Here is a 23,546-nt window from a genome sequence, read left to right as displayed (position 1 = left end):
TGATTCAAATGTATTCTTTTTAATGGCTGAGTAACATTCCATTGTGTATATGTACCACAGCTTCCTTATCCATTCGTCTGCTGATGGACATCTAGGTTGCTTCCATGTCCTGGCTATTGTAAACAGTGCTGCGATGAACATTGGGGTACACGCATGTTTTTTGTTTCTTTTAGTTACTAGCGCCTTCAATAAAAATATAGGGAAATAGCAGAGAATATTGCTCATTCTAGCACTTTTTTACCCCAAATTCCTAAAGCCGAACTTGGTATGAATTCTGCTAACAGATAAGGGAAACACAGGCATCGATCCAGGTTCAAGCTGGCTTTTCAGAAGCTGACGTTGGCAGAAAGACAGGGGGACAGGGTTGACCAGGTGTTCCTGAAAACCTAGAGCCTAAAATATTTTATTTTACCTCCCTCATTCCCAACCCATTTCATAGTCTTCTTGAAGAAAGTCAGCTTAGAATATGTGAGGGAGGGGGAGAACTTCCCGGTAGGTCAGATACAGTTCAGTATGGCCTGGGGTGAATCTTTTCTCTTTAAGAGGAGGGTTGCTCAGGAACGACAGAAAAGCATTCCTTCCTTAACCCAGGTCATCCTGGGAATGCACTTTTGACTCAGAAGCTACTTCTGAATTGAAAACAAATAGTTGAGTTGAATCTCTAGAAGAATGTGAGGAGAAGTTTGGAAGCAGTTTCTTGAATATTTCTGGAAGCTTTTCCCCTGCACAGTGGATAATAAATGATTTGACTGACTTAACAGAACTGATGACCATTTTGCCCTTGGTTTTGCTTATGGAGTTCTTTTTTCCTTTCAAAAGTTTTTGTTGTTGTTGTTTTCTAGACATGGATTTAGGATTCATTTAGAATTGGGGAAAAAATGGGGAAAAAAAAAAAACACTGGAAGTACTGTTAGGTATTTTAGGACTCTCAACTGGCCCTCACATACCCTACTGACTTGGGGGTTGGCCCATTCCTGGGCTGCAGACCACTGCCCTGTTCCCAGGAGAGGCAGAAAGAGCAAAGGTGCTCCTCTCCTATGCATCTCTTTAGGACCCCTTCATCCTGGTCCCCCTCAGTGGTCCAATGCACATGGGGGATATACACCCGTTATTTTCCTCTTCGAATATAGAGACCAACTTCTTCTGTTACAAAATTTTAAGTCTAATTAAAATGTAATCAATGTTATCATATTTATTTATCCAAAGTGAATCAAAGTAATACCTGTGCATAGTTTAAAGAGAGACATAGTGCTCTTTTGCGTACTGAAAGCATCTGCCTCTTGCTGCGCCCCTCCCTGTTCTGGATCCCCACTTCTCTCAGGCATCCGCTTTCAGCTCCTCAATATGTTTCCCACTGTGCATAAGTCATATGGCTTATTGCTCTTTAGCTACTCTTTCCAGATTGGGTATGATATATTGATGTCCTAAATGAATAATAAAAATTTACCTCTTGTGCTCCTCTCTTCTCTATTTTCTCCTTCCACCCTCCTAGTATATTTACACCTATTTTTTATATAACTACCAAATCAATATTAACTACTTACATTGGCATAACTGTAACTTTTATTTGCAAATGAGACTCATGATATATTATGGTCAGTTCACTTTACGGTATTACTTTTGTGCTTTCCACTAATTGCCTTGTTTGTTGCTTTACTTTCCGTGACCTAGTCATTTATTTCCAAACTGTCCCATAGAACAGTAACTGACCCTGATTAGATTCAGTCACAATAGCTATTCTGTTGGTTTCATCTTCTTGGAAACATACACCATCATGTGGGAAATTCCTGTTTCCTTTCTCTGAGATTCTGTATTTCCCAGATCTCATGTTTTCCTCCCTTATTGGTTGATCACACCATTTGGGGGGAGCCCATTTCCAGTAGCTTTTACAGAAAATATCCATGGGAGACAAATTGTTGTCTGAAAGTTTCTTGATTTCAGCTTTACAAGTAATTCATAGAAGCATTCTACATGGGAAATATTTTTTTCTCAGCATCCTGAAGGTTTTTTGTTTTCTTCTAGCTTTTGGTCTGGCTGTTGAGACATCTGTCCACATTATGCTTCCTGATCCTTTGTGTGTGACCTGTTTATATTTTCTGAGCTATCTGGATCTTCTCTTTTGCCCTGATGTCTACAGTTCCACAGTGCTATGTCTTGTCCTGCATCTTTCTTGTTCTTTTTTTATCTTTCTTTCTTGTTCTTAGTGTCACAGGAGTGGACCCTGGTGCGTGTGTGTGTGTGTGTGTGTGTGTGTGTGTGTGTGTGTGTGTCCATTCTCCACTGTGCTAGGGACTCTGCAGGCCCCTTCATTCTAAAAATGTTTGTCTTTCAGCCTTGGGAAAAGTTAAATATCTCTTAGTTAATGTTCTCCCTTTATGTTCTCTTACTGCTTTCTGAAACTCCTCTAGGTCAGTTTTCTAATTTTCTTTGCAGTCTTGTTTCTAATCTGCTTTTCTTCATTCTTCATTGTGGGAGAATTTTTCAACTTTATCCTATAACTTTCCTGTTTCTTTCTCTCTTTTTCAGGATCAAAGAGATTTCTTTTTCTTTGAAGGAACCCTTCATGGATACTCTCCTAGCTGCTTCATGAATGTTACTTTTTCTTATGTCTCTGAGATTATTAATTCTAAGATTTGTTTGAAGTTATATTTAGCTCTCTGTAATCTTCATTTTTCCCTTTTGCCCACTTTTTGGTTTGTTCCTGTTGTTCATGTTAGAGACTTTCCTTACATGTCAGCTTATCCTTGGTCCCAGACAATGTTTAGATCAAGGCAGTAAAAGCCGACAGGAAGCCCCAACTGTGTGAGTGGCTTGCCATGTCTTAAGTTTCACTTTGGGATAATCTAGCAGGGACCTGGATATGCCCAAACAGCAGTATGGCTTTTGTTGGGTAGTTTTGCTTCCAAACTAAACAGTAATCTTCATTTGGGTCGGGGGTGGTTCAGCATCACAGCTGGCATTCTGGAAGCTGAGGAATGGAGGTAGAAGAAAGGGAGCTGAGATTTTACTAATCAGAGCACAGAATTCTAATTAATCTCCATTTGCAGCCATACTCTTTACTTCCATGTCTGACAGTGCCTGATACCTGGAGTGGTTTGTCATTCCATGGATATCATTTCTATTCTTCTGTAGAGTTGAGGAGGAAGATTCACTTGGCCTGCAGGATAGAGAAAAAGATCAAATGTTCCCTTAAAACTTTCAGCCACTCCTCCTGTTTTCAACCCCATCTTCTATGGTTGCCTTCACAAGGAACTGTTACCTCCAATTCCACAGAGTTCCTGGAGAATATGTAGCAGGAATGGCCTTACTTCTTAAGATCAACTTCTCAATCCATTTTCTCACCCAGAGACTGGAGTTGTAGCTTTGTCTTGGCTAAAAGCATCTTTCGACATTCCTTTTCCCCAAATATTAATTTTTATCCTTTGCTATTAATTTCTCACCTGCTATCTTAAACCTTATAGATTTAGACCTTTTGAAAACTTCTGGGTTTTTTTTAGTGGAATTACTGATGATTTAGTAGAATTTCATGGGGAAGGGGTGAGGCAAAGATAACGGTCTGTAAGTGGTCAGTAGACCAATGAAGTTATTTCTGAAAGATTTGTAGGTGCATATGAAAAAAATATCATTTTTCTGTATGTATTAAAAATACTCAAAGACTTCTATAGCTTTTAGGCTCCAGTATTCTCCAAACACTGTCCTTCTGTTTGTAAAGAAAATGAAAATGATAAACATACTCAAGAGCAGATGTGGGGGTAACTGGAATGCTTATAGATCAATAGAAATTGAGGTCTGGAGGGTGCGTGCATGTGTGTGCATGTGTATGTGTTTCAGGGATTCTCATCAGGAGGAAGGATAATGAGGGGCAGAGTTAGGGACACTGACTTCTGTGATGCAGTCACTAACTCAAGGAGCCCTTTGTAGGAGAAGCCTGTTGGTGGACCATTCATCCCGCTTCCAAGCAGAGGTCTGAGGGAGAAAAGGTTCGAATTGGTGATGACCTCATCCTCGTCAGTGTGTCCTCTGAAAGATACCTTGTAAGTACCTCCTAACACAGGCATCTTTCATTTCCAGAATTGTTTCTTTTAGGAATGGATGGCCAGGGAAAACAGAACCACATCAGATGGGTAGGATAAGATTACCTTTACACAGTATACTTGAGACATGATTAAATGCTCTCTCCTGCCATATTATCATGGGGCCTGGAATGTAACTTTTTTTTTTTTTTTTAGATTAAAGCACTATTCCCAGCTTAAATGCCCCCAGGCACTTCCTAAAAAGCCAACTATTGACACATTAGTTACCTTTAATAGTAGTGTTAGTTGCTCAGTCTTCCAACTCTTTGTGACCCCGTGGACTGTAGCCTGGCAGGCTCCTCTGTCCATGGAATTTTCCAGGCAAGCATACTGGAGTGGGTAGCCACTCCCTTCTCCAAGAGATCTTCCTGACCCAAGGATCAAATCCGGATCTCTTGCATTGCAGGCAGATTCTTTACCATCTGAGCCACCAGGGACTCAGCTTATCACTTTGGTTAGCTCTTGTCTAATTAGGAACAAGCCAGAAAGTGTTGGGTATAAAAACATAATTGGAGGGAGAAAGAGAATTGGACATGTTTCAGAGTGTGGGATGTCACAGTGGTTGGAAGAGGCAGGTGAAATTTTGCCCCTGGTAGTGGTACTTGCATACCATACAAGATGTCAAGCAGCAATGACAGCAGGCCCTTAAGGGATGGGGGCAATTCCTTACAGATCAGAGAAATGTCAGAGATAAGTTTTTAAGCTTCTCAGCACCAGTTCTGCCAGCAGCTTTTACTTTGCCTCCACCAAAGGCTGGATTAATTTTTCCCATTTGTGAGTCCCCTTCTCCTGCCAAGGATTGATATTTTGTAACTTCCTGTTGAATTTGAGATCCAGCTGAGGGGATGAAGTCAGCATGTCTGCCACCTCTGTAGCTGAATACTTCCTCTTCCCTGAATAAAGTGTCCCACTTTTTTTTTTTTTGATTTATAAACAACAGAAATTTATTTCTTACAGTTTTAATGACTGGGAAGTCTGAGATCAAAGTACTGGCAGATTCTGTGTCTAGTGAGGACTCACTTTCTTGTTCATTGATGGCACTTTCTCATTGTGTCCTCACATCCTGAAGGGGCTAGCTAGCTGTCTGGAGCTAGCTCTCTTTTTTTTTTTTTAAATAAATTTATTTATTTTAGTTGGGGGCTAATTACTTTACAATATTGTAGTAGTTTTTGCCATACATTGACATGAATCAGCCATGGGTCTACATGTGTACCCCATCCTGAACCCCCCTCCCACCTCCCTCCCCATCCCATCTTTGAAGCTGCTTCCAGATGGGGTGGAGCAATCTCCCACAGTCTAGGTAGAAAAAGCCTGATGAGAGTAAGACTGTTTAATTCAAACCTTGAAATTCTAGGTGAGCTGCTTCTGTCAGGACTGGCCTGGTGATTTAAAGAATGTCTTGTTTCTGTTTCTGCTGCAGCATCTCTCAATATCAAATGGTAACATACAAGTGGATGCCTCCTTTATGCAGACACTCTGGAATGTACATCCTACGTGCTCAGGAAGTAGCGTCGAAGAAGGTGTGCTTCTTTCTGTGCATTCAGCTCTCAGCCTGCCTGTTTGTCTTCTGCTGTGTATATTGACGTTTTTTTGTGACTTTCCAGTTCTGGCACGGGTGTCTCAGTACCCACTTAGTATGATTTTGGTTTACCCGAATTCCTTTCTCTCATGTTAATATGAATTATTTCCTGTCCTGATTTCTCATTTCATGAGCACTTCTGACATGATTTTTCAATTCTTTCAATGCACCATTGTTTTGGCACTGCGTGCGTTCAGGACCTTGGAGACATACCTTCTCCGACTGACTTTCCAGTTTTACTTATGGTTATAAGTATACAGACCTTAGCACGTTCAATTTTAGAAGACATGATTTGCCAAGAAGGTGATATTTTTTATATTTCTCCCCAATGCATCTCTCTCTACAGGTGGGAGGAGGACTTTCGCTATAATAAAAGGATATTTGGCCATTTGTTTTTACTTATATTTATGGAAGCCCATTTAAAAATAACAAATGGGATTTTCCCCATATTTTATTTTTTCCCTTAGAAGTAAGATCATCAAAGTTTGTTCAGCATGTTCTATTTTTTGGAGCTAGGCAAAGTCAGTAACACCTTTCAAGTTATATAATAAATACACTGGCCTTACTTTACTCACGGGTAATATCACTGCTGAGTAGGATAATCAAATGCCAGTGACCTAAAGGTTATCACACCAACATTCTAGCACTTTATAGCAAGATCAGAATTTTTTAAAAATACTCATATCACAGGTTCTAACCCTATTTTAAATCTTGAGTCTGTGAAACGTCTTTCTATTAGAAGATGCTGGAAAACGGAGAGTTGTCAAGGTGATACCCCAGTTTCAGGAGGCATCACAGCTAACTTGAATAATCAGGATACAGCAAATTTTTAACTCTTTTGGCAATTGAAGGAAGGCTTTTCAAAGGCAGGATGTGTTCAGCGCTCTTCTTTCACACCAGAATTCACCCACTGCTCTAAATGTTTTGTCAGTCATTCCCTTTCTCTCAGGAACCAAGGAATCCCAGGTTAAAATCTTCCCTGAGGAAGTTTTGAACGAATCTTCTCCACGTTAATTTTGTTCATTTCCACTACAGGGATAATATTAATGCCCAGTCCCACAAAGGGTTTGTGGAGATTAATTAATTGCAAATCATTTCACAACAATGCTTTTAGAAGTATTGAGTGCCGTTGTGATAGAGCTTGGGCAACTGATCACTTGCATCATCTGACTCTGTGCAAAATGCTCTCTCAGCATCTGCTGGTGAGAAACCCACTTCAGCCCTTGAGAAAAGGAGTGATCCTCCTCATGACCCTTCTCTCCTGATTATTGCCCTGGTATATTTCAATTAAGCAATGTTGTGATGCACCAGCATTTGGCAGTTTCCTCTGTGCCTTAGAGTATTGATTGGAGAAGCCTGGGGACTGTAAATGATGGGCTGCAAATGGAGCATGGCTGTGCCGTCATAAGATGATAGATCATTTAATCAAGAACGTGATCATGGAAGGGGTTAGCTTTCTAAATAAGTTGGCTGTTAACAGTTCCCCTACAGTATATCATGAATTATTTTAATGCAAAAAAGTATACAATTGTAAATATTTGTACAGTAAAAGAGAGGAAAATGAGAAAATGACTTCTAAACATTTGAGGGAAGCTTAAGAAGAACTTGCCTTACCTGGACAGATGGAGAAAATAAACTCGGGAATATCAAGACTATCCCTGTATAAGATGCGTTGATAACACCTTTTTCTCCCCTGGCATGACTTCCCCTTCTTACTATTATAATCCATCACTCAAAATAGTTTCACAGCCCCTAGAGTGATCTAATTATGTGATTTTTCTCAAAATCCTGATACAGACATTGAACATATTAAGTCCACATGTCTCCTGAGAACAGACTAGTTGGGAGAAATTTTAATTCAAAAGGATGTCAAGTTCCATTTCTTCATGTAAAGTAAAGTTCATACTGGGGCCTTTCTCCTGCTACCGTGTTTTTTAAATGGAGACTTGCAGTTTATTTGAAGACTAATTGGTCATCATGTCCTTGATGTTCATTGTTTCCTATCCATCTCTGAACTCCATGGCTATTGAGATTCCTTTCCTTATTGTGAAAGCTGAGGGCTGGGTGATAGCTGCCTCTCTGCTTGGCCACTCAGGGATTCTGGAATGTCATTCTGCCCTCTCTTGGTGTTCGAAGAGCATTCAGGTTTGATCTGTGTTTATTCAACGCATTCGAAAACTAGCTACTCCTAAGAAAGCTCAGAATAACAGTTTGCTTCTCCTTTTCCCATATCATCTTACTTTCTCATGACTGCAGTTTGATTTGAAACTTACCACAAAATATACACATCAACATTGTAAGAGCTTATCCAGGAACTTGGTGTTGGATATATTTATGTCCTCAACAATTGGAGAATCCTTATCTTCCTAAGAGTAGCAACTCAAATTTCCTTCTGGTTGTGTGTGTGTTTTTAATGTGGTATTATTTTATTGAGGCATAGTTGATATACATTGTATCAGTTACAGGTGACCTTTTGGCTTTTAATGACATGGATTGACATTGTTTTCACCTTCCCTTTTGATACTGGACTTGCTCATCTCTGAAAGCCTATTTAACATTCAGTGTTAGAATTGGTTTGACTTTCTTGTCGATTTTCTACCTGAGGCCAGAACTCGTGGAATCGGTCATTTCCCAAATGCTTCTCTCTTTGTGTTTTCTAAAATAACTGACTCATATATGTTCTCATCATTCAGCTTCCTGTCAGCTCATGGTAGGGTATAATTCTCTTACAGGATACCTACTTGGTGGGCATGTAGTACGTCTTTTCCATGGTCATGATGAGTGTTTGACGATACCATCTACAGACCAGAATGACTCCCAGCACAGGTAAGCCAATAGCTTCCTCCTTCTCTTGTCTCCTGTCTCTGGTGACTCAGACTAAAAATTTTGCATTTGGATATGTCCGCCTATGAATTCTGTAAGTGTTGGTTAACTGACAGACTTCTGTCCAGTCGTGGGTTGCAGTTGTAAAATAGGAAAGGCAGTATACTCAAGTTTGCTCACAGGAATAGCTATATACACATGCTGCTTCTTAGGTAAGCAATTCTATGATGCTTTTCAATCCCATTGTTTTCTTTGGTTACTCCGGAATCTGAGGAGTTTCTGGTAGATTTAATTGCAGACCGAAGCCCCCATTTTGGTGATGGAAATCGGGGTAATCATTCTAGTGAGTCTGTGCACTTACATAAATTATTCACCAGGTTCTTCAAAGGCAGATCATCTCTGTTACTCCCCCTTTTATGTGCTATGAAGATGGAGTTCAGTGGTTTTATTCTGCTTATCACCAAATAGGATTGGAGAAACCAAATGTCAGTATCCAGACAGAGCTGGATTTAGCAGAGGACAGTGCCAAAGGGAGTGTGTAGAGGGAGCTGCTGAGGATGGTGCTTTCTCTGGTCCTCTATTTATCCTCTCAGTGGATGCTTTCCCAGAATTCAAAGTCAGGAGACGGAAGATATTAATCTAGATCTTAACTTCATGCTGAAGCATCCTTTTGTATTTGGTTTATATACAGAGGAACAGAGTATAAGCTTGGCCCCTGTAATTGTGAAACCCTGGTATATTTTAAAATCTCAAGTCTCAGATCCAAATTAAACTCAACTTGATACAGCAAAGAATCCACCTGCTATGCCGGAGACCCCAGTTCAACTCCTGGGTTGGGAAGATCCACTAGAGAAGCGATAGGCTACCCACTCCTGTACTCTTAGCCTTCCCTTGTGACTCAGCTGGTAAAGAATCTGCCTGCAATGCGGGAGACCTGGGTTTGATCCCTGGGTTGGGAAGATCCCCTGGGGAAGGGAAAGGCTAACCACTCCAGTATTCTGGCCTGGAGAATTCCATGGACTGTATAGTCCATAGGGCCGCAAAGAGTCAGATGACTGAGCAACTTTCACTTTCACTTTTTCACTTGAGACGACAGTGAGTCTGATCTCCCGGCTGTCTAATACGTCCTTTGTTTTTGCATGACATCTGTGGGAACCTCATTAACTGCATTTCTTTACTTTGATAGAAACACAGGTTCACATCCACACATGTTAGAAACTGTCTAACTCAGGCTCCTACCAAAGGTCACACATTGGATGATTTCAGATGGGACCCTGAAAACCAGAGATGCTAACTCTCTAGCCAGGGCTCCTTCCTTATTTCATGTCCTAAATGACACTCAGGAGCACTGTGCTTGAATGTGTTATTGTACATCTTAGAAACTGTCCATTGGCAATGCTGTGCTGTGCTTAGTTGCTTAGTCATGTCTGACTTTTTGCAACCCCAGGCTCCTCTGTCCATGTGGATTCTCTAGGCAAGAATACTGGAGTGGGTTGCCAGGCTCTCCTTCAGGGGATCTTTCCAACCCAGAGATCGAACCCAGGTCTGCTGCATTGCAGGCAAATACTTTACCATCTGAGCCATCCGGGAAGCCCATCCATTGACAATGTCTATTGTTCTGAGCCTCTCCCTACTCACTGTCCTCTGTGTGTCCCTTCGTGGGAACCAGAAGTGACCCAGAATGGTGTCTAGGACACATAAAGCACAGACCTCTGGCAAGTGCCAGATTAATTCTGGTCCCGTGGCTCACAGTTATTATCTCTGAGTAGAAAAGAGGCTGAGTTGATGTCCCTTGGAATTAAAGATTCCCTATGCTAAATGACGTCATATGATCCTATTCAGGTACAATTTTCTTTTCCTTTTTTTTAAACTGTAAGATTGTGCAGTAGCCCAAGTGCTGTCTCTGTAATATTTTATTCTGCTGCCTTAAGGAGAAGGCTTGCAGGTAGATACAGAACTGAAATTTTGTGAGTAGGTTGTGCAGAGTTGTCTATATCTAAAATGGAACATGTTGAAACTCACTAGTTCTTTCCATTCCAGTTCTTTTTTTTTATTCCTATTCTTTTTTAAGGAAAGAAATTTGGAAAAAATTAAAATAACCTGTACATGCCCTTTACCCCACTCCCCCACCTCCACGGGCACGCATGAGCACGTGCGCGCACACACACACACACACATACCCACACACACATGTCATTACATTTAGAATGAAATTAGAAGCAGCCCAGGCAGAAACTGCTGCTTGGAGAAACTTGTCATTTTCTGGGCATTCCTGTTGAGTGGTTCAACAAGATCCTGACCCAAAGGGAAGTTTGGACAAGAATTTGAAAGAAGATGATGGGGAGAGGAATTCCCAGAATGGGCCCCTGAGCCAGGCATGCATTCCATCATTGAGTTAAGAGTAAAGGTAGCTTTCTTTTGACTGAGGATTTCATGTGAGCTAATTTGTATTTTGGAATAAAATAAATAGATAAAAATAAAAGGCTATTCCTTTCCTTTGTAAGGAAGCATGAAAGGGTTGAGACTGGGTTGTCAGCAATGGCTCCTTGTACTGGAACTTGGATCTTTGTAGTCACTTGTCTCTCATTCAACACAGGATGCTTTGGCATTATTTGATGTCTTTGTGAGATGAGTGATAAGCGTCCTCATTGTCACGTGTCATCAGATAAATCCCCAGAATGGGCCAGGATGGCCAGGAATACCAAAATGTAGGAGAAAGCAAAGAAATAGGAAATCGAGAATATTCTAGAAGGTCCCCACAGCCAAGAAAGCATGCAAGTGATTCCACTGCAATGGGGCTGACTTTCCAGAGGAAATTGCTTGTATTGCCTGTAAAACCTGAGAGCAGCCAGGCCCGCAAGAGAGGCTGACTGTCCCAGGGTGCAAAGCCAAAAGAATAATCTAACATCCTGAGCTCTGATCCTTGGCTCTGCCTTAGGCTTGTCAAGCACCCTGGGGTAAGTCACTTACTGAAACCAAGGCTGAGCTGTCAGCCACTCTTTCAGAGCACCTCAGCTCCCCACCCACTCACCTCCTCTCCTGGGGTAATTGTTTTAGAGAATGGGAACAGGTTGCTTCAACCCCTGTAACCTTGCAAGATTCACTGGAGCAAGCTGCCTCCTTTTCCTAGGTGGGAAGAACTAACCTTCTAGAATTCTTTAGATGTCAGAGGCAGAGAGTCCTCAAGTCATGTGACCTAAGGTGACCTGCTGCACCCTCTCTACCTGAGAGATCCTTTTGCTCTCACTGAGGATGGAGAAACAACTGTGAAAATCTCAACAAATTTTCCTGTGAGGCTAGGTCAGTGCAGCCTCATTACTACTCTGGGCCTGGCACAGAGACACCTGGGATGCTAGAGCTTCCTTTTAAATATTTACTACATATTTCCTGTTAGTATGTACATTTCCAAAAAGTTTAGAATGTCTTCTATAATCCTACCAACCAAAGTTAACTATGGTTGATGTAGTATTTTATTATATTTTTGTGCCATGTAATGTAGCTTTCCATGGATGTTTATAAGTGTCTATAAATAAAATTTGGATAAATCAATAGTACACAATATTTTGCACATCCGTGAACATCTTTGTACACGTTCATTACTTTAAAGAAACCACATTAAATGCTCACAACTATTCTGTGACCTAAATACCGGAATGTCTCAAGGAAGCTGATGCGCAGAGATTTGAAGGAACTTGGCAAAGTCACACAGCTAATAGATTCAAATTCAGGTCTACCTGACACCCAAAATTAATATTTGTAACCAACTCATAATTGTATTACTTCCTGGGAGAAAGAAATAATTACCACACATTTCCTCTTCCCCTCTGTTGATTAACTGTTGTCTGAAGACGTAGGTCAAGATTCTCCTGGGGTTCGAGTAATTCAGTAGTGATACATTCAAACCTTGTACAGTAGAGGTATCTTTTTAAATTAGTGAAATTAAATGAAGTTAAATGATCAGTCTTAATCTAAAGTCACAGGATTCTCAGAAAGTATCTGGATTGAGTATGCCCAGTAATCAGGGAGCGCTCTTCATGAGACATACCTTTAAATGAGGATAGTTCATTTAATTCCTCATAATCTGATATAGATGAGTTGGTCCCTATTGTACAGATCTAAAAAAATAGACTTTTCTAATCATCAGATAGACATTAGACAAACCCATTTTTACAAAAAGCCTGACCTGTACTCTTCAAACCTGGCAAAGGCATGAAAACCAAGAAAATACCAAGAAACTCTAACAGACCAAAAGAAACAGGGAAAACATAACAATAAATGCAATGTGGCATCCAGGATGGGACCCTGGAACAGGAAACAAAATTAATAGAAAAACTGGTAAAATCAAAATAAACTCTTGAGTTTAATTAGCAATGATGAGCCAATGTTGGTTTCTTAGTTCTGACAACTCTGCTTGGTATTGTAAGATGATAACTATAAAGGAAGCTGAGTGAGACTTTACAGAACCTTTCTGGACTATCTTTGCAACATTTTGATAAATCTACAGCTATTCCAAAATAAAACTTTTGGTTAAAAACACTTTAAAAGATGATTGTTCTTACGTTTAGATCTTTAATCCATTTTGAGTTTATTTTTGTGTATGGTGTTAGAAAGTGTTCTAGATTCATTCTTTTACAAGTGGTTGACCAGTTTTCCCAGCACCACTTGTTAAAGAGATTGTCTTTTCTGCATTGTATGTTCTTGCCTCCTTTGTCAAAGATAAGGTGCCCATAGGTGTGTGGATTTATCTCTGGGCTTTCTAAGGGGAAAACATGTACACTCATGGTGGATTCATGTCAATATATGGCAAAACAGATACAATATTGTAAAGTTAAAAAAGAGATAAATAAACTAATTTAAAAAAAAAGATGATTGTTAATGCAGGAAAGGGGACAACAGTATAGTAATAAAACCCTGAACACTACAGTAGCTGAGCATAAAGCTTTGTTCCCAGCTTCCTAGAACAATGAAAATGAGTTCACACTGTACTGCATGTGTGTTTTACAAGTACAAATACATTTTCTAAAGATGTGAAACTGCGTCAGGGAGCTGAATGTGAAAGAAACGGAGCGTTCAGAACTTGGTCTGATGATATGTGCCTGGACTGTTTTGACTCCTGATGCAGAAATGGAGACAGTCCTTTCACTGTACACCTGACAGTCTATGAGTGTCCATGACGTGTATGTGGTGAGCATTTCCCTCCCCTTTAGCACCTTTTTTCTCTTTTAAGAGAGAATAGGAAATTGTGTCTTTCTTTGAGGTTCGTTTCTCATTTTGCTTAGGATGAGTGTTCTGAGCAGCCTCTGCAGGGAACTGTCCCCTGCCCAGTGCTGATCAACATCATTCACGGAGGATCTAATCTCGACCTCTGTTCACAGGAGGATATACTATGAAGCCGGGGGAGCTGGCACGAGAGCCAGATCGCTATGGAGAGTGGAACCCCTTCGGATAAGGTAATGGAGCTTCAGGGTGGAATTCTTTTCAAGATTGCTTTTTTTCCAGGACATCCCATTGTCTTAAATGTTACATTTGTTGTACATCAGCTGGCAAACTCTCAGAAGTTACTTGGCAAAGAAGTAAATTCTGAAATGTCTGTGACTTTGTTTTTAAAGCACAGCGCGTTCACACACACGATTTCCAAGACTTCTGCTTTGACTCTGAAGTTAGCAGGCTCTATTGCTTGATCCAAGCCCCCAGCTCCTGCTACCCTTGCAGTGGCTATGTTATAAAAGGCAAGCATAGACATGTCCACTGAATGCCATCAAAGCTCTTCTCCCATTTATTTTCTTAAATAGGTTCTCTGGAACCCAGGTGAGTCTTCCTCCTCCCCGTAGCCTTGTTGGCTCCAAAGCAAAGTTGGCTTTAATTGACAGAGTGGTGGCTGTGATGGCATGAGGTAGGGAAGACTAAAACATCACTGGACATGTAGCTCTGAAGGAAGCCGTATTTACCAGAACTTGTCAGAAACAATTGGTTGGAAGGAACAGGACGCCAAGACTTTGGAGACAGGTACTTGAGTAAAAATATGGCATCTCTACTGCAGAGGAGTTCAGTTAAGCTCTGGACCTTTATTTTCCTGAGAGGGATCACAAGTTAGGCTAGAGCTAAACTGCTCGAGGTAAGAGCAGAGGGTCAGTGTGGCCATTTTTGGTTTTCTTTCTCTGTCTTTCCCTCTAGCTCTCTGTTCCGTCTCTCCATGAACACATGTTCAAAATAAAATCTCTAGTGGGTGGGGGAGTATATGGCTCCAGGGGGTCCTCAAGATAATCCATTGGCAATCAGGAGAAAATATTAGAATTTCACTTACACACACATATGGGTACATTCAAAATTTTTATTGAGGAACTCTAGAAGAGGCTGACTGAAAGAGTATGGTGTCCTAAGGAGTATCCTCTTGTTAGCTGGCTTGTGGCATTTATATTCTCTTTCAAGCCTGTTGAAGTTTTTATAGCAACATACTCTGTTTTTTTCAGGATATTAGAGCTTGGTTCTTGTTTAATGAACTTTTTACAAAATAAAAATAAATATGTATATATAGTTCTAGTTATGGTTCTTTATTTCCCCAGAGTCTCAAACATGAAGAATTTAAGGCTTCTATTAATGTAATTTGATTCTTTGGTACTCCAAAGAATTAGATCAAGAGGAGAGTCATTTTAAAAATTGATACATGTATTTTTGAAACATTTCGTTCTAACTTAAAAGATAAATTAGATACAAATTATTCAGTGAATAATTTCTGCCCTAGCACTTACCATGACTTGTGTTAAATGCCAGCCTTTTGATGTAGGACCATATGGTTCTACAACCCATTCAGCATGGTCTCTCACTTATCTCAATCATCTTTTTCTGCTTTACTTTTTTCCACAGAATTTAACATCTTGTAACATGCTACAATATTTACTTATTTATATTTGTTTGTTTATTATTTGTCTCTCCCTGGTGAGTGTAAACTGCATAAATATTCTTATTTCTCTTGAAGAGAGGATTGTTTTCATTATTAAAGTAGGATTGACATACAGTATTATATTAGTTCTAGGTGTACAGCATAATGATTTGACATTTGTTTACATTGAAAAACTATTACTGAAGTAAGTTTAGTTATTATATGTCACCATTACAGAATTGCAATTTTTCTAGCAATAAGAACTCTTAAGACTTACTTTCTTAGCAACTTTCAAATTGTTTTGATAGTCAATAATATATATATTACTATTAATATATATATTATATGTATATTATTGACTATATATATTATATAATATATATATTACTACCATGCTGTACCTTACATACATCCCCATGACTTATTTACTTTATAACTAGAAGTTTGTACCTCTTGATCCCCTTTAACAATTTCTCCCACTCCCCAACCTGCCTCCTCTCTGACAACCACCAATCTATTCTCTGTCTCTGTGAATTTTGTGTTGTTTTGTTTGCTCATTTGTTTTGTTTTTCAGATGCCATGTATGAGTGAAATCATATGGTATTTGTCTTACTCTGTTGGATTTATTTCACTTAGGATAGTACCCTCAAGATCCATCCATGTTGTCACAAATGGCACAATGTCATTCTTTTTTTATGGCTGAATACTATTCCATTGTGCATGCATATATGCCACATTTTTTTGTTGATGAACACTTGGGTTGCTCCTATATCTTGGCTATTGTAAATAATGCTGCAGTGAACATAGGGGTGTGTGTGTCTTTTCAAATTAGTGGTGGTAGTAAAATACTTGAGTGGAGATCGTGCATTTGGAAATGCTTCACTTGTCCAGAAACAAGTTTCTCTGCAAAAGTGGGCTTCTCATTTTTGTGTGTGATTTTTGGCATCAGGACATTTCAGTGAAATGAAGGAAAAACTGGAAGCTTAGAACTTCCAGTTACATTAAACCATGGTCCTGCCCACAGGACCATGTTCCTTGTCGGTGACCTTCAAGGTTAGAAGAGAGATCACAAGAGAATGCCATGCTGCGTTGTAGACGGACACTTGATCTTAGCCAGAAGTCTGAGAAGTGACGAGTTGTAGGCAGATACACAATCCTAGAGCAAGCCAGGAGTCAGGGGATGTACCCTAGAAGGGTATTGAGTCAGAGCATATGTAAAAATGCACAGGATAAATATTGAAAAAGACCTATTTTTGTGTAAATGCAATTTCTTCTCTCTTTCATCTGTCCAGCTGGAGTGGCAGTAACATCAGATGGGGACAGGCTTTCCGACTCCGGCATCTCACCACAGGCCACTACCTGGCCTTGACAGAAGACCAAGGCCTTATACTGCAAGACCAGGGAAAGTCAGACACCAAGTCCACAGCTTTCTGTTTTCGAGCATCCAAGGTGAGGTGGATTTAGACTTTATTCTCTAAGTGAAAGCTCTGAAACCTCCAGGTAGAACTATGATTGTAAAGAAAATAGGCTGGAACAAAATGGAATTGGAAATTAGACCAATGATAAATACTTTGTTCTTTCATCTTTTAAATTGAATTCATAGAGGAATGTGTACCCTGGATGAAGATTGAAGTCTTAAGAGAGAAAGGCTTGAATGGAAAGTGGAAAGCCCTAAAAAACAAAAGGGATCACAAGAATGGACAGTGTTGCTCTGAGGCTACTGGAAAATGTTATTATTGCTTAATACGTTCTGAATTGTTTTTAATACTTTAGAGTCTTATTAGGGCTTCCCTGGTAGCTCAGATGGTAAAGCGTCTGCCTGCAATGCGGGAGACCTGGGTTCAATCCCTGGGTCAGGAAGATCCCCTGGAGAAGGAAATGGCAACCCACTCCAGTATTCTTGCCTGGAAAATTCCATGGACAGAGGAGCCTGGTAGGCTATAGTCCATGGTGTTGCAAAGAGTCAGACATGACTGAGCAACTTCACTTGAGTCTTATTGCTTGACTTAAGTCTTATTGCTTCACTCCCATATAGCAAAGATAACATGGAGGCATGAGTTTCAGTGTTATATTTATTTAAATAAAAGATGTAATTTCTCTCAGAGAGATGCAGAGAAGCCTTAATTCTGGACATGGCATCGTCTTGCAGTTATTCGTATTATACAGAATTACTAGTTCCTTTTCCTGGGTTGTCTGTTTTCTGCAGATCTCTTAGCTCCGTTGTGCCTCCCCAGCCTCCATGAAGAGCAGATTCTGTGGTAGCTAGGTTAACCCCAAACATGTAGATTTGCCATTTGATGTGTAGAGAGAGAAATATTTTTTTTAACTTCTGTCTTTAACGGTCAGCCAAGTTTTGACCCTGTGTCACTCAGAGTCTGATCTAGCTGGATGGTCAGAATCACATGCTGAGCTAGCTCCTAATGTACAGTTTGGTGCTCTGTCACTTTATGATTGTTCTGGAAAGAGCACCCAAGCATGAGAAGGGCTCTGCACAGTGTACGCATAGTTATAGCAGCCCACACTTTCTAAGAGGCTCAGCATCTCCGTCGGGAGTTTCATCTCTAGCTTCACTCTTCTTTGCTCCTTTCCAGAAACAGATCTTGATTTGTGTTCTCAACACAATTTCCGTAAAGGGTTATTGATGATTCCGTCTGTGTAGGACTTGGTGTCAGGCTGACAGCTGAATTTCCATGGGGACATCTCTGTTTCATAATGAATCAGAAGAGGCCAGTTTTTTTCAGCACCACCTTCCTTGAAGCAGGGGGTCAGACTCCTTTTCCCCTCTTTTACGTTCCTAAAGTATTCGAGGCAGAGAATCTCTTTGGCTTAGAGGTTTTTCTCCCCTAGTTACCCTCTATCAGAGTTAGGCTTTACTACACCCATTGTTCAAAGATTAAGAAATGAGAGCTTCCTGGGACTTCCCTGGTAGTGCAGTGGTTAAGACTCCGAGCTTCCAACACAAAGGCAAGGGTTTGATACCTGATCAGGGAAAAAAGATCCCACATGCTGCGTAGTGTGGCGAAAAAAAAAAAAGAAGAAGAAATGAGAGTTTTCTGCCCTAAATTTCCTTCAAGCAACTCCTTCTCTCTGCTTCTCTTCTAATGGCGTGTTAGCTCCTTGACTCCATTTGGATTCTCAGAGCACATCTCCATTTATGTTACCGTCACTTTTATTTTTTTAAGATTCCCCACACAAGAAGGATTTTAAATGCAAGTTTATGACCATGGAGTAAAACATTTTTACCTCCAGGAAATGAGTTAGGGCATTGCCATTGGCTAAAAGGAGCAGCAAAACAAAACAATAGGAAAGTTCTAAGAGCAGAGAGGAATCTTCTATTCTTCCCTGAGAGACAACTTGGATGTGGGATGCGGAGGGAGGGCAGGCAGGGGAAGCCAGGGAGGGGCGGGAGATGAGAAGTGACTCATCGTGGCTGATGACCAAGAAAATGCCTTCCTTAGGATGCCAGCTTGGCTTGTCCCCTCTTCGAGTATTCCATTCTGGTCTTCTCAGCCCTGGACAAACCTCGACTTGGAGACCTTTACCATTGCAGAAAGAGACTTCTTTTGTGACAGCAGAAAAGTCAGGTGGCCTTCCAGGCAGCTGGCAGGATCCTGTTCCAAGGGGACTCTTCCCTTCCATTCCTTTCTTGGCTCAGCCTCACGGAGCATGGCTCAGCGCTGTGCTGCAGCCTCTGTGGGAAGCCAGAAAGGCTCAGAGCACCACAAAGGGTCCTCATAACACTCCTTTCACTTGGCACCACTTCCAGCCTGTGAGCACATTTTACCCTCAAAAGGCTCGTTGCTTATCTCCCCCTGATTCCCATGCACAGGGAAGCCAGCAGCAGATGACTGAAAGGCATTGTGGTACCAGGGGGCTGCCCACATGGCAGGGCTGGACAGAAAGTCTCCCATGAGTCACATTGTCCTGTGCATTTGGCAGTGCACTTGCATTTCATTGGTGTCACGATGTTAGATATCTCTCAGTGCAGCAGTATTCAGCCCAGTTGCCTTTATTTTAATTTGGAAGAAACTGAAATTAAAATCAAGATAAGGCTGCTTCCCCCAGGAGATCTGGGCTTCCTTGGGATGTTGTGTGGGCAGGGCATTGGGCATCTTAGCCATGAAGCTGCACAGGAAGGAAGAACATGTGGGAGCTGGTAGTTCTGTCCTCAGCAATCTGAAGAGCTCCTGGGGCAGAACTCTAGAGGTGCCTTGATTTCTCTGGACCTCCAGACTCCTCCTCAGTAAATGTCTTTTTAAAATTTATTTTATTTTTGGCTGCACTGGGTCATCACTGCTATGTGCTGCCTTTCTCTAGTTGCAATGAGCGGAGGGCTACTCTCTAGTTGCATTGCGGGAGCTTCTGTTGTCGAGGAGCATGGGCTCTAGGGCTTCAGTTGTTGCAGTGCACTATTTAGTTGGCCCATGACATGTGAAATCTTCCCGGACCAGGAATCGAACCCGTGCCCCCTACATTGGCAGGTGGATTCTTATCTACCGGACCACCAGGGAAGTCTCAGTAAATGTCTTTTTACCATGCTTGGCGTAGGCTCTCTGCCTTAAATACACTCTCCACTGTGCTTCTCCTCACTGGGGAATAGTGATGTTCCCCAGCAGAGGGATTAGTTGGCTCTGGTTTTCAACAACAGGAAGGTGCTGCGTTGTCTTGCTAGCTCTCGGCTGTGCCAAGTGTTAGGTGATGGAGCAGACAGCAGAAAGTTGTCTGAAATAGTGTATCAGGTTCTGAGAGGTGCCACAGGGGTTGGGGAGACTCACTGGGAAGGCTGAGAGGGGGAGATAGTGTGTTCTTTGTACCTCTGTGAACGAGATTGAGTGGGAGCATTTATCTGATCTTTTCTGTATGCTGAATAATCTGAAAAACAAGAGAAGAGCCTCCTGGAAGGAGCGCCATTTAGGCTCCTACATTTCTAGGAGGACATTGGGTGAGCTGGGCTGTGAGTCATTGGCAGTGATGGGCTTCCCACCCCATGTTTCCTGTCAGGTTGCGTTAGCCCATGACAGCTATGACTACATGATCAGGGGCCTGGAGACGGCTGCAGGTGTGTGTTCACATCCTCAGCAAGATGCCCTTACGAGGAGGATGGCAGGTATCCATGTGAATCTTGTACACACAGGACAGGGACATGACTGAGCCTGGGAGGGGTCAAGGTAAAGCATCAGCTGCAGTGTTGCCTGGTTCAAATGGAATCAAACTGTGGTCTCTGAGCAAACTGTGTGACTGAGCAGAACGGGATCTTGGTCAGAGCTCACATTCCTCTCCTTCACCAGGAGATCCAAATCAAAGTGGAGGTCTGGGAGCTGCTGCGGGCTCTGAATTACAGCCTTGCACCTGTTCCCTCAATCTGGAAGGAGTAGGGTATCAGATAGAGCATGGCTTCCAAGTCACCTAGATCTGGCCTTGACTCACGTCTACCCTCTGTGGAACCTTGAACACAATTCTTATTCTAGTTGCACCTCATTTGAAGTCTGTCGTGAAAGATGCTCTCAGAGCCGACTGCTGGGGACTTCCCTGGCAGGACCGTGGTTTAGACTTCACTTTCCAGTGCAGAAGGTGCGGAGCTGATCTCTAGTCAGGGAGCTAAGATCTCACATGCCTCCAAGCCAAAAAACCAAAAGCATTAAACAGAAACAATATTGTAACAAATTCAGTGAAGACTTTAAGAGCCAAGCCCTGCCTTCCCACCCACAATATCTCTGGCCACCAGCTCATGCTTGCCTTGAGCTCTAACATACTAAGTATATATTGTCCTTGAACATGGTATCGTTTCTCACAGCTAAACCTGTAGCTAGAATACCTTTTAACCCTCCTTGTACTATAATCAGCAAACTCCTCCTCATTCTGCAGACAAGTGTCAAGTGCCCCTCATGGGAAGAAAGCCTTTCCCCGCTCCTCCAGAAGGGCCCTTTTCATGACCCCATTATAGCCATCACTCACTTGACCGGGAGCCCCTAATGACAAGGAGCACACATCCCTCTGCCCGCCTTTTCTGCACCCTTGCACCCCACACAGTGTGGAGCGTGTAGTAAGTTTGCATATCACTTGCTGAAAGGTTGCGTTAGTGTGGTCACACAGTGAAATCCTTTCCATTTTAACCTCCATCCTCTTCATAGAATTTTATAGTCATTGTGTAATCAGTTTCAATCACAACACAACCCTGCAAACCTTCAAGGAGAGAGATTCATTAATTTGAACATCGAAGTCAAATTTCTGTGAACTTGATTTCGCATCATTTTCCTATGGTCTTGACATTGCAAGGCCATTCCCCAAGGATTGTTGGGTAATGTGATTTAATATTTACTCTGGCGCAGCAATGCTGTCTGTTTAGATGTCATGTCTCCGTGTCAGTTTATAACACTCAGTTCCTTTCAGGGAAGGATGAATTAATAATGTTAAAGCAAGCCTTATTATATGAAGCCATTCACTTCTTAGCTATTTTTTAATGACTCTACCATAAGTCTGGAATGATTGAGATAGAATCTCAAATTTTGCCTCCTTTATTACAGAAAGGCAGAGAGCTATCGCTGTTCTCAATTAGAGGAAATTTTTTCTCAGTGTATAAAAGCAACTCAATTCAGTCAACATTTGTCAAATGTTGTCTGCTATATCCTGAGATCTGTGTTCTTGGCCAAAAATGATGTTCCCTTTAAAAACTGCCCACCACTCTCTCTGCTGTGTGCAGAAAGCATGCTTGTAGACCGGATCCTCTTCTGCTCTTTAACCTCAGCGGTCCCGCCGGAAACAAGAGGGCAGTTGGGTTTGCAGCGTATCCCTCTGTGAAATCATGGGCACTGACCTAGTGCTGTTTATGCCTGTCCCCTTGCTTGCTCTGCAAGTTCTCAGTTGGGGAAAGAGAGGGTACAGAGGGAAGGGGAAAGAACAAAACATGAGATTCAGTCGTCCCCAGATACCACCACTTCCTGCGGTTTCAGTTTTTTTTTTTTAATTTTTGTGTATTTATTTTTGGTTGTGCTGGGTCTTCATTGCTGCGCATGGACTTCCCATTGTGGTGGCTTCTCTTCTTGCAGAGTACAGGCTCTAGGCACATGGGCTTCAGGAGTTGCAGCACTTGGGCTCAGTGGTTGCAGTTCTCGGGCTCTAGAGCACAGACTCAGTAGTTGTGACACACGGGCTTAGTTGGTCCAAGGCATGTGGGATCTTCCCAGACCAGGGATCAAACTCATGTACCCTACATTGGCAGGCGGATTCTTAACCACTGGACTGCCAGGGAAGTCCCTGCAGTTTCATTTTAAATAAAATCTACAAAGCATTTTAAGAATTTAAACTGACAATTTCCCAAGTCTTAATTGTTTCAAGTGGGCCAGACAGAGAGGTAGTCAAGAAGAGCCTTGAGCTTCAGAGTAGAAGAAACCTGGGTTTGAATCCTGGCTCTGCCTTTGCTGTTTCGCCTTCCTGTCCCTGATGGTAAAAGCAAAACAAACAAACAAAAAACAGGAGTGAAGAAGTGTGTCTTGAAGGACTCTTGTGAGACCAGGAAGATGACCTGGGAGACCGTTTCCTTATACATGAAGTGGCAGGAGTCCTGCTTACCTGAAGGTAATTGTGTAGGGAGGGACTGATGAGAAAAGATGGAGGAAAGAGTCCAGCAAAGTGACCTGCCCAGGACATGCATCTTCCTTGATGAGACAGACAAGCCTGCTCCCCTAGCATGCTGGAAACAGCGGAGGGCCGTCCTTGGCCTCCCACCGGCAGAGGCTCTGCAGCCAGCCTTGGGGCCAGTCAGGCTCCTAGCAGTGTCCTGCAGTGTGAAATTTTTCTAAGGCCATTCTAAGACCTCCCACTCGAAATCTGAAGTTCAAAGGGGGACTATATTGGTGGGAAAGTGAACCTAAAGGTAATCTCTGAAAGTTAGTCCTAGGAGTTTTAGGAAGCAGCGATCTTACCAGCACTGTGTTGGTGGCTGACCCCAGCATCCGGGAATGAGGTCCATCTTCCCATGTTGCCTTTTCCTCTGAATCTTTTTTGGTTGCTTCCTGTCTGTGGAAAGCTGCTTTCTTGTCCTCTGTGGACATAGGTGGCTTAAATATGTCAAGTTCAACAAAAATTCCTATCTAAGTAATAAGCATGAATTAGGACCTACTCTGATCCAAATATCATGCTAGATTTCTATTGCCATAGCAAAAACTAATCTGTCTCTGTGTCTTTGTTTCTT

General features: G+C 41.8%; 1 protein-coding gene across 1 annotated transcript in view; it reads left to right on the top strand.

The window, feature by feature from the left end:
* The window catches only part of RYR3 (ryanodine receptor 3), a 555,495-nt gene that overhangs the window by 249,865 nt on the left and 282,084 nt on the right, over positions 1 to 23,546 (top strand). The window contains exons 6-10 of the mRNA XM_081507033.1: positions 3,922 to 4,034; positions 5,494 to 5,593; positions 8,385 to 8,478; positions 13,851 to 13,925; positions 16,648 to 16,804. Coding sequence (XP_081363159.1) covers positions 3,922 to 4,034; positions 5,494 to 5,593; positions 8,385 to 8,478; positions 13,851 to 13,925; positions 16,648 to 16,804 — 539 coding nt within the window. The remainder of the gene's footprint in view (positions 1 to 3,921; positions 4,035 to 5,493; positions 5,594 to 8,384; positions 8,479 to 13,850; positions 13,926 to 16,647; positions 16,805 to 23,546) is intronic.

This window comes from Giraffa tippelskirchi, chromosome 7 (assembly GCF_054371585.1).
Source record: "Giraffa tippelskirchi isolate mGirTip1 chromosome 7, T2T-mGirTip1v1.2.pri, whole genome shotgun sequence".
Taxonomy (NCBI): Eukaryota; Metazoa; Chordata; class Mammalia; order Artiodactyla; family Giraffidae; genus Giraffa; species Giraffa tippelskirchi.
Note: the sequence above shows the minus strand (reverse complement) of the source record. Positions and strands in the feature narration are given on the sequence as shown.